At 48.5% G+C, this 15,465-nt stretch overlaps 4 protein-coding genes across 4 annotated transcripts; 2 read left to right on the top strand and 2 right to left on the bottom strand.

Moving 5' to 3' along the window:
* Window positions 1–83: 83 nt before the first annotated feature.
* On the bottom strand, window positions 84–1,398 carry N7479_005765 (class I SAM-dependent methyltransferase; the record flags this gene model as incomplete). Its single annotated transcript, XM_057253461.1, has 3 exons — window positions 84–790; window positions 939–1,055; window positions 1,314–1,398. 3 exons carry the CDS (start codon window positions 1,396–1,398, stop codon window positions 84–86), a joined length of 909 nt encoding a protein of 302 aa, XP_057107323.1.
* Window positions 1,399–2,241: 843 nt separating this feature from the next.
* On the bottom strand, window positions 2,242–7,831 carry N7479_005764 (putative nuclear migration protein (ApsA); the record flags this gene model as incomplete). Its single annotated transcript, XM_057253460.1, has 2 exons — window positions 2,242–7,314; window positions 7,382–7,831. The coding sequence occupies 2 exons, from the start codon at window positions 7,829–7,831 to the stop codon at window positions 2,242–2,244; spliced, it is 5,523 nt and encodes a 1,840-aa protein (XP_057107322.1).
* Window positions 7,832–8,830: 999 nt separating this feature from the next.
* N7479_005763 (U2-type spliceosomal complex subunit CWC24) lies at window positions 8,831–9,895 on the top strand (the record flags this gene model as incomplete). Its single annotated transcript, XM_057253459.1, has 2 exons — window positions 8,831–9,367; window positions 9,431–9,895. The coding sequence occupies 2 exons, from the start codon at window positions 8,831–8,833 to the stop codon at window positions 9,893–9,895; spliced, it is 1,002 nt and encodes a 333-aa protein (XP_057107321.1).
* Window positions 9,896–12,723: 2,828 nt separating this feature from the next.
* N7479_005762 (DUF3431 domain-containing protein) lies at window positions 12,724–13,769 on the top strand (the record flags this gene model as incomplete). The annotated part of the gene is made up of 3 exons (XM_057253458.1): window positions 12,724–12,971; window positions 13,045–13,665; window positions 13,721–13,769. The coding sequence occupies 3 exons, from the start codon at window positions 12,724–12,726 to the stop codon at window positions 13,767–13,769; spliced, it is 918 nt and encodes a 305-aa protein (XP_057107320.1).
* Window positions 13,770–15,465: the final 1,696 nt, after the last annotated feature.

The raw sequence follows: 15,465 nt of genomic DNA, 5'->3' as shown, positions 1-15,465 counted from the left end.
AATATACCCATTTGAATTGATGAAAAACACATATGTACCTAGCTCGTCACAGAAATGACCGATTCAACCAACTTCAAACAAACCTAAACCCCCTTCTTAACCAAAACCCCAGAAATATAAGGCATAGCAGACCACTCAAAAGCCCTATCCAACTCAACCCTCTCCCACCCACCATCCACATCAGCAGCAGCTCTCAAAGCCGCCTCGGTATCCCTATTCAAACAACAATCCCCAGTAAACCAACTCCACCCAAGAAGCTGATAAATACCCTGCACAACCCTTCCAACAATCGATCCCTTCGCCCGCCGCCACGGGTTCACAACATGCTCCGTAACAAGCAGCCGGCCACCAGGCTTAAGCATCCCATACAACTCGCTCACCGTACGCTCCATCTCCGGCACAGAGCACAGCACACGCACACACAGGATCGTGTCGAAGATGCCCGCGCGCGCGTCGGAATCATACGCATCCGTGACGCCCGTGCCCGTCTCCCGCAAGGCGGGGATTAGTTCGTCTGCTGCTACGCCTGTCGGCACAATGTGGTACTTGGATGAGATCTGCTCTGCTACTGCTTTTTCGCGGATCGAGGAATGCAGGCTTTTGCATGGCTCGGCACCGTATAGGGCTGTTATTGCTGGTGAGGTGAGTAGTGGCATCTGTGTGCCTGTGCCGGGCCCGATGTCGAGGACGACTCCTGAGGCTGTGCGGAGGAGTGGCGGGATTAGAGCCGAGGAGCCGACTGGCTCGGGGATGTCTTTGTTGTTTGGGTCGGAGCTCATTTGGCGGATTGCTGTGGATTTGGTTAGGATTTGTGTTTTGTTTTGTTTTTTGATTTTTTTTTTCAATAGGATGTTCTTCTTTTCCATTGATATTGTAGAGATCGCTAAGAGCAAGATGCTCTGCTCTGGATTTGTTGACATGATAGGTGTGAGACTTACAGGTGAAATCGATCCAGAATTTTCCAAATGCTTCATCACGCAGTCTCTGGGTCTGGGTAATTGGAGCAAAGAGCTGGCCATTTTTGAAGACAGCTTCAGCGCAAACTCTCAAGTAGTCTGTAGTATTGCAGTTAGTACAGAGTACATTGCCGGTTTATCCATGGAAGATGAGACATTGGCGCTGATGTGAGGAATGCGCAAACGATACATCACACAGAATACATAGAGGGTCCAAACGACATATGTAATATAATGTGTATGAAAAGTGGATACATCATAGGGCAAATACAAGCATAGCAAAAGGACATCCACGGACGTCGAATCCCATATATTGAGATCGATGCCGTTCGGTGTTTGTTCGGCGTCTGTACTCACGCGACATTGCCCAAGTCATGATATGTGCTGGTTCAAACATTGCGAGCATTCGCCCGATAAAGGGCGGGGGGCTTTCAGTGGACATTATAGACTGAGGTGTTAAAAATCAGATTTAACGAACTCAAATGAATGTTGAGAGGAGAGAATACGGAGGAAGATTTTATAGAACTGGGCTCGGATATACACCACGTGACCCGGAGGCTTTGCGGGGATTCCGGCGTTTGATAAACCTTGCAAGTCACACTTGTGATCGGAAGACCAATGGATGCTAATGGGGTTAATTATTCCAGGTGTATCATTGCATGCCCGGATGATCGTTTCATCTTACGATATCAGAATTAATCAGACGTAATCCAACAAAATTGAACATAAGACTAATATCTAGCATCCTGGTGGTGCAAATAGCACAAATACTCAACATATGGTCATACCGGAAGAAAGAGCGGAGCCGATCAGTATAAAGACGACGGCATGTAGTGGCCACAGAAATTATCAACATAAAAGGAGAATATAGGAAAATAGCAGTCTCAGATTGGGATAAACTTTCCAGCAGGACGCCAACTCGAATGAACGAAGGACAGATAACAGGGACAGGAAGGAGAGTTGAGATCTGTAGAGAGAGTAAAGAAAGAAAAAGATCGTAGGTGAAGAGAAGGCGGAGGAAGCTGGGGGGAAACTATTCACGTAGTTTCGAAGCCCATGAATCCATCACCAAAGAGTCATTCAGTTTGAGTCTCGGTTTTGAGGTATGAGGAATTCCACGCTCGTTGAAAGAAGATAACTTGGAAACACTATTAGAAGGGTTGCTGGTTGAACAAGAGACAGAATAAAAGGAGACTCGTCGTCATTATCTTATAAGTGACTCGAGTCTGGGTTGAGGACCTGCCCACAAACCCTACGAACAAATGTCAATCTCATAAGACAATGTTCAGTGATGGTGGGGTGAGTGGATGCGGTTGACCCTCGGACTGTACCGACTGGTGCGGGAAAGAGATCCAACATCGTGTTTTCCGTCGCAACAGGCGCGGACATTTTCAAGCCGGTCTTGATCATGGGTTTCGGCCATTTGTCTCAGATCATCGACACTCTCTTGGTCATGAAGACTTTCAGTGTTGATGCTAGGAGATTGACCATTCCGTCCCTTCAAGCTTGCAATGGACCCCCGAATCGAACTGGAGATGGTGCTGAGTCTTGATGAAGAACGTTGGCGCTCATCGGGAACTTGCAACGACGAGCTTGGTTTTGCTACAGGTGAGCTGAGAGCCGGCGATGCACGCCCACCGAGGGTCCCGGAAGATCGCATGGACATCGCCGAAGCCGCTCGCCGCTGTTGCTTGTGGGCGGTACGAGCGGTGCGGCTATTGTAAGATGAGAACGACATTCGTGCTGTATTACGAGAACCAGATCGGACGCTAGGGGGGTTGAACTCGTTGATATCATCGAGGATTACGCTGTTACCATCCTCGCAGCTTTCGTTGGTCTCTCTTAAAAGGAGATAAGACAATGCGTTGAACCATGTCTCGTGCCTCTGGCTCGTCGTAGCCGTAAACCGAACTCGTCGGCCAGGACTGACAACCTCCAAGCTCCTGCAGTGAAGACCTGGAGGATACGGGTTGTCGTCGGCAACCACTCGAACAGCCTCGATAGGCACACTCTTGGTACGGAGTTCACTTTTTCCGGCGGTTTGGGGGTCTTGTGTACTCCAGTACAGAGTACGGGTGTACGGGTGAACCCAGAAGTATCGTCGGTGCCGTGTTGTGGACATATCCGATGAGCCAGTCTTGCGGGTGTATTTCCAGAGGAATTCACCAATCATGGTTTGGGTAATGGCCTGGATCATGCGCGGATCCGTATTAGGTCCATAGCCCTGGGGCATGGCGCTAGTGTGAGGGGCCATATTGAAACGCTCCTCGAGCTCAGACGCGAAAGACGAGACCGAGGATCGTCGAGACATCTGGCTTTGACTCCCTCTCCTCACTCTGGCCTGAGATGAACCAGTTCTTGTAGAGCTGGCCCGCGCAGCTTGTTCGTTTGGCGTAAGTGGGCGCTGGGAATTGATGCGATAGGCCGAGGCAGGCGCCAGAGGAGGGCCCATGACAGAGCTAGGAGATGGCGGAGCGATGTCGATGGACTTCTTCTCGGCTGCCATGATAGCTTCCTGGTGATTGAGAGGCAGTGGGGGATGACTAGCACCAGATGTATGACTAGCGGCACTAGGAGGCCGACGGGAGTTCGGTGTTGTTGACTTCGCAGATTGAATTTGTGATAGGCGAGGCCGCGTCGGAGCCTTGGGTGTCACGTAAGGGGCTGCGGCAATATCTCGTGAGTTGTCCGTCACCTGGCTGTCGGCAGATAGTGGGCGTGCGGACACACGGTCCATAAGGATTTGATCTATCTGTTGAGAGGACAGGATAGTCTGAGATCCTTGGTCCATGCTCACTGAACTGGGTTGCTGTCTAGCAGAGGGAGCAAGGGCGTTGCCAGAGATATCATTCAAGGCCAATCCAGCACCAACGAGCTGATCACTGTTAATTGTGCTGGTGCGGCTGCGAGTAGCGCCAGTAGGGTGGTCTTCGTGAACAATCACAGCGGCCCCTGCAGCCTTTGACTCTGTCGGCTCGGTTTGGGTAGAGAAGTCTGCCACCGCAGGGATGACAAATGGCATAGACTTAACTGGATGAGTTTCCACAGAGCGCACAGAGGAGAATGACAATGCCGGCGTAGGAGCAAGGCGAGGCCTTGGAATAATAGGCTCAGTGTATGCGGGATCGAGGCAAGAAATTGTCAAAGCCGGCACCTCACGCTCACGTTCAACGTGCTTGATAACATCAACGTATTGAATAACAGGTGGTGCCGGCTCAGGAACAGTTGCTTGAACTGGCGTAGTGGATTGAGTGGTGATCGAAGAGTAAGTCAATTCGGGCACCTCACGCTCACGCTCGACGTGCTTGATAACATCAACGTATTGAATGACAGGCTCTGGTTTGGCGATAACTGCCTGCACAGGGGTGGTGGACTGGTTGCTGATAGAAGAGAACGTCAAGTCGGGAAGCTCGCGCTCGCGCTCAACGTGCTTGATCACGTCAACGTATTGAATAACAGGCTCTGGTTTGGCGATAACTGCCTGTACAGGGGCGGTGAATTGAGTGGTGATAGTGGAGAAGCTTGACTCTGGCACTTCACGCTCACGTTCAATGTGCTTGATGACATCAACGTACTGGATAACAGGCGGCAGTGGTTCAGGAACGGTTGCTTTGACTGGCTCGGTGGTTTGAGTGGTGATAGAAGAGAAGCTCAATTCGGGCACATCAACCTCGCGCTCGACGTGCTTAATCACATCAACGTACTTAATGATAGGCTCCGGCACGGCAAGTGTTGCGTGGACAGGAGAGGTTGTTTGAGTAGTGATAGAAGAGAAGCTCAACTTAGGCAGCTCGCGCTCACGCTCGACGTGCTTGATCACATCAACGTACTTGACGACAGGTTCCGGCACAGCAAGCGTTGCCTGGACAGGAACAGTGGAATGATTATCGAAGGAAGAGAATGTCAACTCGGGGAACTCGCGCTCGCGTTCGACGTGTTTAATTACGTCGACGTATTTGATGACAGGTTCTGGTTCAGGAACAGTTGCCTGGATTGCCTGGACAGGTGTTGTCGACTGAGCGGCGACAGACGAGACGCCCAACTCTTGCACTTCACGTTCACGCTCAACGTGCTTGATCACATCAACGTACTTGATGACAGGCTCTGGCACAGCAAGTGTTGCGTGGACAGGGGAAGTTGATTGAGTGGTGATGGGGGAGAAGGTCAGCTCGGGCACCTCCGGCTCCCGTTCCACGTATTTGATAACATCAACATGCTTGATGATTGGCTCAGGTACGGCAACCGTTGGTTGAGTGGGATGAGTGGTTTGTGATGAAATCGAAGATATCGTCATCTCCGGCACTTCCGGTGCGGGCAGCTCATGCTTCACGGGTGTAGTGGTACCCCCGTTGATGTATGAAACACTCAGATCAGGTCGCTTAGGTGCGGAAGGCGTAGTCTCTTGCGAGGAAACATCCGCCATGCCCATCTCTGGTAGATCAAATTGGGCATGGACATTGTCCTGAGAAGTTTCCTTTGTTTCCTCAATGATCCCCCGGTCTGCTGTTTGAGTTTCCTGGGGCGCAGCAAGGGCATGCGGCAGAACAGCTCCTGCAGCGAGACCGGCAGCTCCAGCAACAATGCCAGCGCTGATAGAAGGCGTAGGCTCCCAAGGTTCGGTCATAACACCAGAATCCACCATTGCGGGCTTAGGTGGTGCATCCAGCATTGCATCCGAGGGTCTTCGTGAACCCGATGCAGGTTCCATGCGCGGTGTCGAAGCCTGGGAGGTTACTTCATCGTCCTCGGCACTGTCAAGCTCTGCAAGTTCAGCAAAGAGGCTCTGGCCTTCTTGAGCTGCTGCAGCTGGAGCAAAGCTGGGTGCTACGGATTCGCGTGAACTCGAGGGTCGACTAGTAGATGCGAATGTGGCCTCTCCAGATGGGCGGATGCGTCTAGAGATGCTGCGTTTGGATCTAACACGGGACCGAGAGATATGCATTTGGCTTGGTGAACCGAAGGCTCTATCATATTCTTCCTCATCGGAAGATGCCGAGGCAGTGCTGTGATACGAGGTGCGATCGCGAGGTTTGGCTATGATCAGAGAAGAAGGCACACCCCTACGAGGAGTTGTCTGTACGTTGTTTTCCGTCTCGGTAAGATCTGCTGAATCGCTGCTATCATCCGCCATGCTTTCCAAGCCGGTCTGGAATTCTTCGCTCTCGGTTGCGGTTGCCCGCTCATTCGCTGTTTCAAATCCATCCTCGGCCTCGGTAGCTGTCTGGTAGACGTCGCTAGGTGTATCGGGAGATACCGAGCGAGGGCGGCCTCTGGTGGATATCGCCTTAGTCTGGGTCTGAGTAGGACTGACTTGGCCGGCATTGTCTTCCCAATCGGTGTCATGAAGCTCAACAAAGGATGTCTCTTTGCGGCCTGCGCCAAGAAGCTCTGGGCGGGGAGGCTTTCGGGACGAATCCGTCTTTGTCTTCTGGCGTTTGCTAGTTCCGTTTGGCACAGTGCTCTCACGGCGACGTTGTTCAACCTCATCCCGAGCATCTTGCAGCATGCGCTTGAGCTCCATCTTCTCGGTCTTCTCACGGTGAATTGTGCTCTTAAGGTTCTGGATCATGCGATGAGCATGACCGAGCGAGCTCTTCAAGGTTTCCGATTCAAGGTGGCCGTGTCGAGGAGTGAACTTGTTGGGGGATGGTGGCGGGGAACTTTCAGGTGTGATATGCTCAGGCTCGTTGTCCTCGTTGTCATAGGAAATATCCCTCAAGGCTTGGTTTTCATGGTCCCGGAGCCTCATGGCAACTGCCTTGGCGAGTTCCTGATTTTGAGAAGTCATTTCCAGCAGCTTCTTTTGAAGTGCGGACTTCTCTGCATCGCCGGAAACTAGATTCCGCCGCAATAGGTGGATTTCAGCGTCATTTGCCTTCTGCGTGAGGCTCTGGTCCTCAAGTAACCTCGCATTGGCTTGTCTTAGCTCCTCCAGCTCTCGTTCCACAGCGTTCTTTTCCGAGTTTGACTGTGTTATGGTGCCGTTGAGCCGTTGTTCACGTTCCGCGGCATCCCTCGCAGCTGCCATCAACTCATGTGCCTGAGTCTCTAGCGCCCAGTTCTCGTCCTTGTAGCGTTGCTCGCTGTCATCGAGCGCCCGGATTCTTTGTTCATACCCCTCTGCCTCCAATTCAAGTCGCGATTTTTCCAGATTGACAAACTTGAGTGTCTCATCCCGTTCTGCAAGAAGAGCTTGCAGTTGGCGGACCTGGGCCAAAAGTGAGGTAGAGATCTCAGTCGCAAATTCGATATCGTGGACACGGTTTGATGGTTGGTTGCGCTGCTTGCGAGATGGAACGCTGACTTTGCTGGGGGAATTTGTGGATTGACTGGCGAACAAAGCGGGACTTAGGGGTGACTACCAGAACTCAATGTTAGTTCGACTAGAAATCGGACCAGAGTCAGATATGAGACCCAGGCAGTACCTTTTGATCAAAAGATGGACTCCCCAGCTGAGCATCGTCCGGGCCTCCAGCAAGACGTTTGGGTGCCAAAAATGCACGTGCCGATTCACGGCCAATCTCGTTATACTCCTTCTCCAAATCAGAAAGCTTACGTCGCAGTTCCGGGCTCATCTCTCCCTCATTTTGCTGCTGTTCGACCTCCTTCAACTGATCTGATATCTGCCTCTGCTGATCGATAAGGGCGGTTCCAAGCCTTGAAGCTTCCTCCAGTCGACGCTCCGTCTCCGCCAAGTGGGCCTCGAGCGCCCGTTTGGCCTGTGCTGGTGAAGACGCATTTAGGCTGTATAGCTGTGTATCAAAGGATGAGTGTCGGTGAGAGTCGCGAGACATGGCTGGCCTTCCAGAATTCGCAACAAAGGGGTCTTCCATGGATGCAAATGATCCGGTGGCCCCAGCGTTGGATGGGGTCATTATTTGGGAATCGGGAGTCTCAAACAGCATCTGAATCCTCTGGGTTACGAGGACACAGTTACCGTTGAGATATCGAGAATTCGCGTGTTGATCTTTGTCCTGATTCTAGGCCGCGGGCATCATCCGAATCGCCGCACTCAGCCAAGGACTGTTGGCGCAAGATGCTTATCGTTGAGATCTTTGCCGAGCCGACCAGCGACCAGATGTTGTTCGAGGTGTGTTCGAGATTAGATGCGATGTAGAACAGCACACCGTTGAAAGACGTGGAAGGAAGAGGGGGGAAAGGCCACACGATAAAAATAACAAACACCGAGGACCTTCGGACGAATCAGTGAGCTCCCGGTGAGATTGGCCAGACAGGCGCGTAAGAAGCAACTTACCACAACAAAGTGCTCGGGATCTGCAGGGAGATATCGCAAACCTTAGGAATCGACCTCAAGGGTCTGAATAAATGAATGACAAAGGGAAAACAAAAAGACAGCTAATTAAAAAAGGAAAAAGAACGAAAAAAAGGAAAAGCGAGCGTAGGGAGTGATTGGATAGGTCGAGTTGGATGACTCGGCGGGGGAGAAAAGGGAAGAGAAGGACGAGAGTGAACTAACATGGTGTTGTGGTATTGCCAATTGGCGCCGGTGTTTGAAATTCACGATCGATAATCACCCCGGACGGAAAGACGAATCTACGATACTAGACTATATTCTTTATTCTAGATTAGGACCTTTAAATTTACTATAAAAGTGTAAAAACAATATGAAGTTCTGATTCGACGGGTTCCTGGTTGTGTTTGCGATTTTCCCTATCAAACGCGTCCCAAGGTGAGGAGGTTGTTTGTCTTGTTTGTATCCATGGACCCATGGTGAATCCATTTGCCATCTGCTTAGTCATTTTCGAGGCCGTCCACCTCGATATCCAACCTTGCGGGCTTCTTTACAAGCTTTGTGTCCGACATAATTGCTTGAACATCTACGGCTAATCTTCACAAATACTCAACACCAAAACATGGGTGAAGAAACCGAAGTCGCAGACGCGGTGCCGCAAGTCGCTTTCAAGAAGCGCTCCAAGGGCAAAGCCAACTTTCGCAAGAAGCCTGCGACGCCACCTCCAGCTTCCGACTCCGACTCCGACTTTGTATCATCCGATGACGACGAAGGGCGACGGATCAAGAGACGACGCAAGAATGCAGCTGTCACCGCATCATCTACATCAAATGCGACGAGGAAACAGCGCGCAGAAAACGAACCTACATCTGCAGTTCCCGCTCCATTGACCTCCAGCAACGATGCCACAAAAGCTTCTAACTGGTATGATGAGAACCTGAGCGAGAAGAACTTGCTTGGCACAACTCGGGCAAATCCAGTCTCTGCCTCACAACCGGACGGGACATACAAGGGCGCTGCCAATTATCAATCTTTCATTCAGAAGAACCCCGATGCACCAGGGAAATTCGGTCCTATTAAAGCCTCAACCAACGTTAGGACCATCACAGTGACGGATTTTGCCCCCGATGTGTGCAAGGATTGGAAACAAACTGGCTACGTGAGTTATACCCTCGCCTCCATCTGTCTATCGTGAATCTAAACTAACCCGTTTCAAAATTAGTGTGGCTTCGGAGACAGTTGTAAATATCTCCATTCTCGTGAGGCGTACAAGGCAGGGTGGGAGCTCGATCGTGACTGGGAAGTCAACACCAAGGGCAAACAATTAACCGGGCGAGTGGTTTCACAGCGAAAAGGCGCGGGCAAAATCGAGGAAGAGGACGAGGATGACGAGGACGAATTGCTAGAGAGCATCCCATTCGCATGTCTCATCTGCAAGAAACCATATCAAGAACCCATCATCACCAAATGTGGGCACTATTTTTGTGAATCCTGTGCTCTGCAGCGGTACCGGAAAACCCCGTCGTGCGCTGCCTGTGGCGAGGGAACCGGGGGTGTCTTCAACGTCGCAAAGAAGTTGAATATCTTGCTGAACAAGAAACGGGAACGTGCACGCAAAATTCGAGAGGAGGCGATTGCAAATGGGGAGGATGTCAGCGATGAAGAGGATGGTGATGATAGTGATTAGCTGGGGAAGATCTCCATTTAGCATAATATAAATACAAGAAGCAGCTGGACTGCAACACTTGTATTCTGGCAATGTATCAAAACTTGTCTATTTTACTGTTGATCATTTTACATTGGTTTACCTTGACTCTTTCCTTTTTGGGGGCCTAATAATCTTTTGTAGCAAGTGGGTGGTCAGACACTAGGGTGCCAACCGGTGAAAGTTCCCCTCCTAACACCTCTCACACTCGTTCAATTAAATGTAAAACTATTCAAATAAGTAGCCATAAATTCTGGCAAGGCTTTCAAGGTCGCCCGGTCGGTCATTCATTTCTTTTGGTCTTAAACAAGGCATATTTAACAAGGTTCACCTGGCAAATGCGCTATGCCATCGTACAAATATGTTGCCCAGTCTACCAGTTCGTAATATTTTTTGGCCATGTCAAATAGCATTGTCTTGTATGAATCCCCATCCAGGATCTTGATAGGTATACGGAATTACAGTTTTCAAGATACATACCTTGCTGAAAACATGCCTATAAAGGTAGGTGTCGGTCCAAAGTCGGAAATACTTCATTATTCTCGGGATGTACCCCGTACCATATACTAGTTTAGGCTTCTCCTTGGGGCTTGGGGCCCATTTGCCAGGGCCAAGACCACCTGGACCATATCACATGGGCATTCACCACATTAGCCATGGAGACTTCCTAATCGAGTACAATTTACGATATACAACACGATGATCCAAATCAAGAGTCAACCCCGAGAGATCACCGAGATCCAGATCCAATGAAGATCAAACGAGCCAATAGATAATATTAATCACACGGCATAATTACTTTGTACAAAGATTCAGTTATAGTCGATTTCCCATTCAATTCCAACATACAAAGTACATAGGCTAAAGAGTAATAATAACCCTGTTTTTTAAGGTTGTTGGGATGACAATAAAAATGCGCTCGGGCCTTCAGAATTGGCTCGCTTGAATGCTCCCCACTTGAGTTAATTAGGACTCCCCCGCTCAAGTGCAAACTGCATTCTCATCTACTCTACGGAGTACTCCCTCGGCATTTATATATCCTCCGTACGGAGTACGAAGTAAGTATCGCTATATATTATACTATCGAAAGTCTCATTTCATCCCGGAGATCTCCAATATTGCAGTACCGCTGATCAGTCAATATGTGGGCTTTGATTCTGTCACAGCCACACTACAAATCACACACACTCCCCACATAGTATGCCGTAGAACAACGAACCATTCCAGGGTCCGTTCTATGAAACACAAAAGGAATGCGAACTGTTTGACTTTACTTTGTTTCCCAAGTATAGGCTGTGTATCGGCAAAAAGGATCAACGCCGACCAAGGCAACTCCGTATTCCAATTTAAATTGGTTTAAAGCGAGACAGCCCCACTACGATACGAGCCTACCAAAAAATAGTCTAGTGGACTACGTACTCCGTACTCTAAGGCTATCACCATTATAGCGTCACTTGCATGCCAGGAAAGCTTTTTTTTAAAATAACTTGGCCCTAACCCAACGTGCGTTTCCATGGTACGGAAAAAACACGCGTGTCGCCACGGTGGATTCTAGCTGCAAGTTAACTGTTGTTGCTTATGTCTATTTAGGTGGAGAGTACTCCGTAGTACCAAGTATACAATCCAAAATGGGAAGCGTTCAGCTTGGAAATAATCTTTACACGGAAGCGTAAACTCTACCTTCAAAGGGGTAAGCGTACCCCAGAGCCAAGCTTTGTCGCCAAGGCTCCAACCGATATCCCTTCCAAGGAAATAAGAATATGGTGTTATACTATTACTACATGGCGATACTACTCTAGTATCCAGAGCTTCTTCAGTCGAAGACCTATATACAAATCAAAACAGTACCTGCCTTTTAGCAAATTGATATCACATAGCCTAGTAGAATATGACTATCACTATGTACTATATATCAAATTCAGCACACGGGTGACTCTTCATCCCTTATCAAATTTTTGTAAGTAATAGCTTAAAATTACTAGAACATACATATGTGTTAGCCCTATACGGAGTAGTAAAATTAAGTATGCACTAGGGTAAAATTGTATATAAAACGTAGTATTATACCTCCCCCGCGGTGGGCCTCGTATTAAATATCACGTGGTATTCCCACGTGACTATTAGCATCTAGGTGTATGAAATCAGATGGTGTGCATTTTTTAGCCTTGCTACATACGTACTCCTATAGGTACAGCTACCCTAGCTGCAGGTACTACCTAGCGCAGATTTGGACTCGTAGCTCTACGTATCAGCTCCAAACTTGGCAATACTACTCCGTATACGGAGTAGTACTAAAATCCACTATAATAAGTGAGAAGCAAGTGGATACAGTATTGCCTGTAATAATTATTTCATTTTCCCGCATGGGCGGCTCCCCTGAACGCCTCCCAAGTGGCCAATGATATGAGTATGACATTTCTAAACTGGGAGGTTCGAGTCCACAATCACAGGAATAAAGAAGCTCCCCTATTCTCCTCTATTTTACTTTATTCTCAGTTTGTAGTGCCAATCCTTCCAATCCCATTCAATCTCCCTTATTTTGCCCCCTCTTTCCTTCCCTTATTATTTCGACCTTCGGCCGCACCTTCATTTTGTATCATTCTGTATCATTTTTTTTTGGCCTTTCTCGGGTTTGCCTTCAGGGGGTCTTGATATCTTGAAACACTTTGCCCTTTTATTTCGCATCACTATTATACATGGGAAACAGTATACATCAATGGCTTATTAGTGAATCTTCTACTTCCAGTTCGCACCTACGGATATCCCTCCGCAGAGCCTCCCGGAGCTCTATTCCTCATTCCTCATTCATAATGAAGGGTGGACTCCGTGTCGCAGGGTTTTGCGTCTTGGGTCTCATTTTATTCTCACTATATCTACTCGAGGCGCATCTACAAGACATCTGCGATCAGTATGGCGCTGGCGCATACGTGATTAACTGGCTAGATCGCCATGATAGCGCTCCAAGCCCACACGGCGAGATCACATCAGGTGATAAGGTGATCGTTATGGCGAAGCTGGCAGAAGAGCCTACTGAATGGGTGGAAGAAGAGCTTCCTGAGTGAGTGCTCTCTTTGATCTCCAACATCCCACTAATGGCGCATGACTAATTGGTTTTCTTTCTCTCTAAACAGCTGGCAACGCGCAATCTATACTGTCAACCCGTCGCGCGAAGCACGATTAGATGTCAACATCCTTACGACCCCGCTCAACAAAGGCCACGAGTCCATGGCTTACTTCACGTATATAATCGATAACTACGACACGCTCCCCTCGACCATCGTCTTTCTCCACGCCCACCGCGCAGGCTTCCTCATGGCCTGGCATGTTGATGCGCCACTCCACGACAATGTCATAGCCATGCGTACCCTAAACCTTGATTTCGTCCAGCAGAACGGCTATGTGAATCTTCGTTGCAATTGGAATCCCGGCTGCAAGGACGCCCACCGCTTGAATAGTCATGTCACAGAGGATATCTGGTTTGATGTCTTCGACGGCACCAGTACGCCTCCTTTAAATACTTCCTCGTCCACGGAGCAGGAATTCGCGGACCAGAAGTATCTTCGCAAGCCTGCTGAGATTGGCGCCGCATGCTGCGCGCAATTCGCTCTCTCGCGAGATCAGGTACGGAGGCGTCCATTGGAGGACTATATCAAGTTCCGGCAATGGGTTATAGATACGGAACTTAGCGATGCTTCGTCGGGGAGAGTGATGGAGTTTTTGTGGCATATCATTTTCGGGATGGAAGGGGTATAGTAAGTTGTGACCGACCACATTTTGTTGCAATGTTAAACTAATCATTTTCGGCAGTTGTCCTGATGAACAAGTATGTTATTGTCAAGTCTACGGGCAGTGTTGAATCCCCTCTTGGCTCGAGCATTCATTACCAAATCCAGCAACACCTCCTAGGCTGGTATCTACATATCGTGGGACACGTGGCGTTACATTTTTGCCCCCTTACAGACACTTTTCCTGTCATTGTGTGCAAGTAATTTTGTCGGCTGTACAAATACCCGCCCACTCGGAGTTCGGTCACCCGTTTTGTCGCATTGGAGTTTTCAGAGGGCGTTCTTTTACTATAGATTTTTTTTTTTCGTTCAAGCGCCGAGGACAAAGTTTCTCTTATACTCCATCACTTTTATTGATGGACTTCTGAATCATCAGAGTATATGAAATGTGTATTTTTACATTGTCTCACTTCCCATGTATACATCTTATATTATTTACACATTGACAGTGTTCGACCTCCATATCAAAAGTGACTCCATACTCTGTTAATCTTCAGGTAGCCAAAATGTAAGATTGATATTTCTTGGATTGTCTCAACAAGCTCCTGCCAATTGCTTCACACAGTCGGCAAGTCATTCTACTCAAAGTGCTGATGCAGCTGTGGGGGGAGCGTCAGAATCAACGCCATGAAGAAGCGCAGTCAAACAATCCATCGCATTACAAGCACTGAAGGATGAGAAAGAACAAAGAGCGAGAGGAAAACCTTCTCCCCTACAAAAGAACCGAAAGTTCTAGCCTGGGTAATCAGGCACTAACCAAAAAAAAAAAAAAAACGCCGATATTTATCCAACTTCAGAAGAGAGGAGGATATATCCCGTAGGAAACAAGATCCTAACAGATTGACAGACACATACGATGGTCAGTCCTACCAACGGATATCCGACTGCTTTTGCGGGATGCAAAAAACGAAATGGACGGGCAGCGATTCGAACGCTGGACTTTTCGCATGCAAAGCGAACACTCTACCAACTGAGTTACGCGCCCAAGTGATGATCGGGTGGAAAGGAATTATGGAGAGGTCCGAGGTTATACACGGACTATATATCCTCTATAGTTATCATTCAAGGAACATAGGGTATAATATCGAGATGCAGGGTTAGGTTGTAGAAATCACGATAATGACTATCAGAAGCTCTGGCAGGCTTTCCGTGATTTGAGGATCGTCGGTGGTAAATGTCGGAAGTTGAGAATGGAGGTATCAAGTTGATTTTCAGGTATTTCCAAGGTTCCATTGTCGCCACATGATCACGTCACCCATTTCCACATCCATGGATCTGGATGCCAAGGATTTGCTATTGCCAAAGAAAGTGGCACTGATGAAAGCCTCTAGTATAAACAGGGGTAATATAAATATTCTCTTATCTTGGTAGTCTATGCTGATCTTGGCGGTTAGAAGCTGGGGAAGTTGAAAAGTGCATGATGGCTTGGTGATATCGGTCTAACAACATAGACTTGTATAGTCTTCCTTGCCTCCCTTTACATATATATATCAGCTTTTAGGTTGCGCAAAATGATTTTCGCATTGGGTTATATATATCGAGGTAGAAGAGTGAATGCATAAAGATTTCTAGAAAGTTGGCCTCATTTTGTATGTTGGAAATATATCAAAGAGTGCGAGAGTACTAGGTACGCGGGGCACCAGAAAAGTATCGGCGAGCTCGCGCGACCAAGAGGATGTAGAGTGGTTAGATTGATCAATCGAACAGTGAAGGGCTGGATCGTAATTGTCCTTGATCCAAACATGATTGGCGTAGAAGCAAAATAAT

Source organism: Penicillium vulpinum (genome assembly GCF_028829585.1).
Source record: "Penicillium vulpinum strain IBT 29486 chromosome Unknown utg000003l_segment0_segment0, whole genome shotgun sequence".
Classification (NCBI taxonomy): Eukaryota; Fungi; Ascomycota; class Eurotiomycetes; order Eurotiales; family Aspergillaceae; genus Penicillium; species Penicillium vulpinum.
This window is presented reverse-complemented; position numbering and strand designations above follow the sequence as displayed.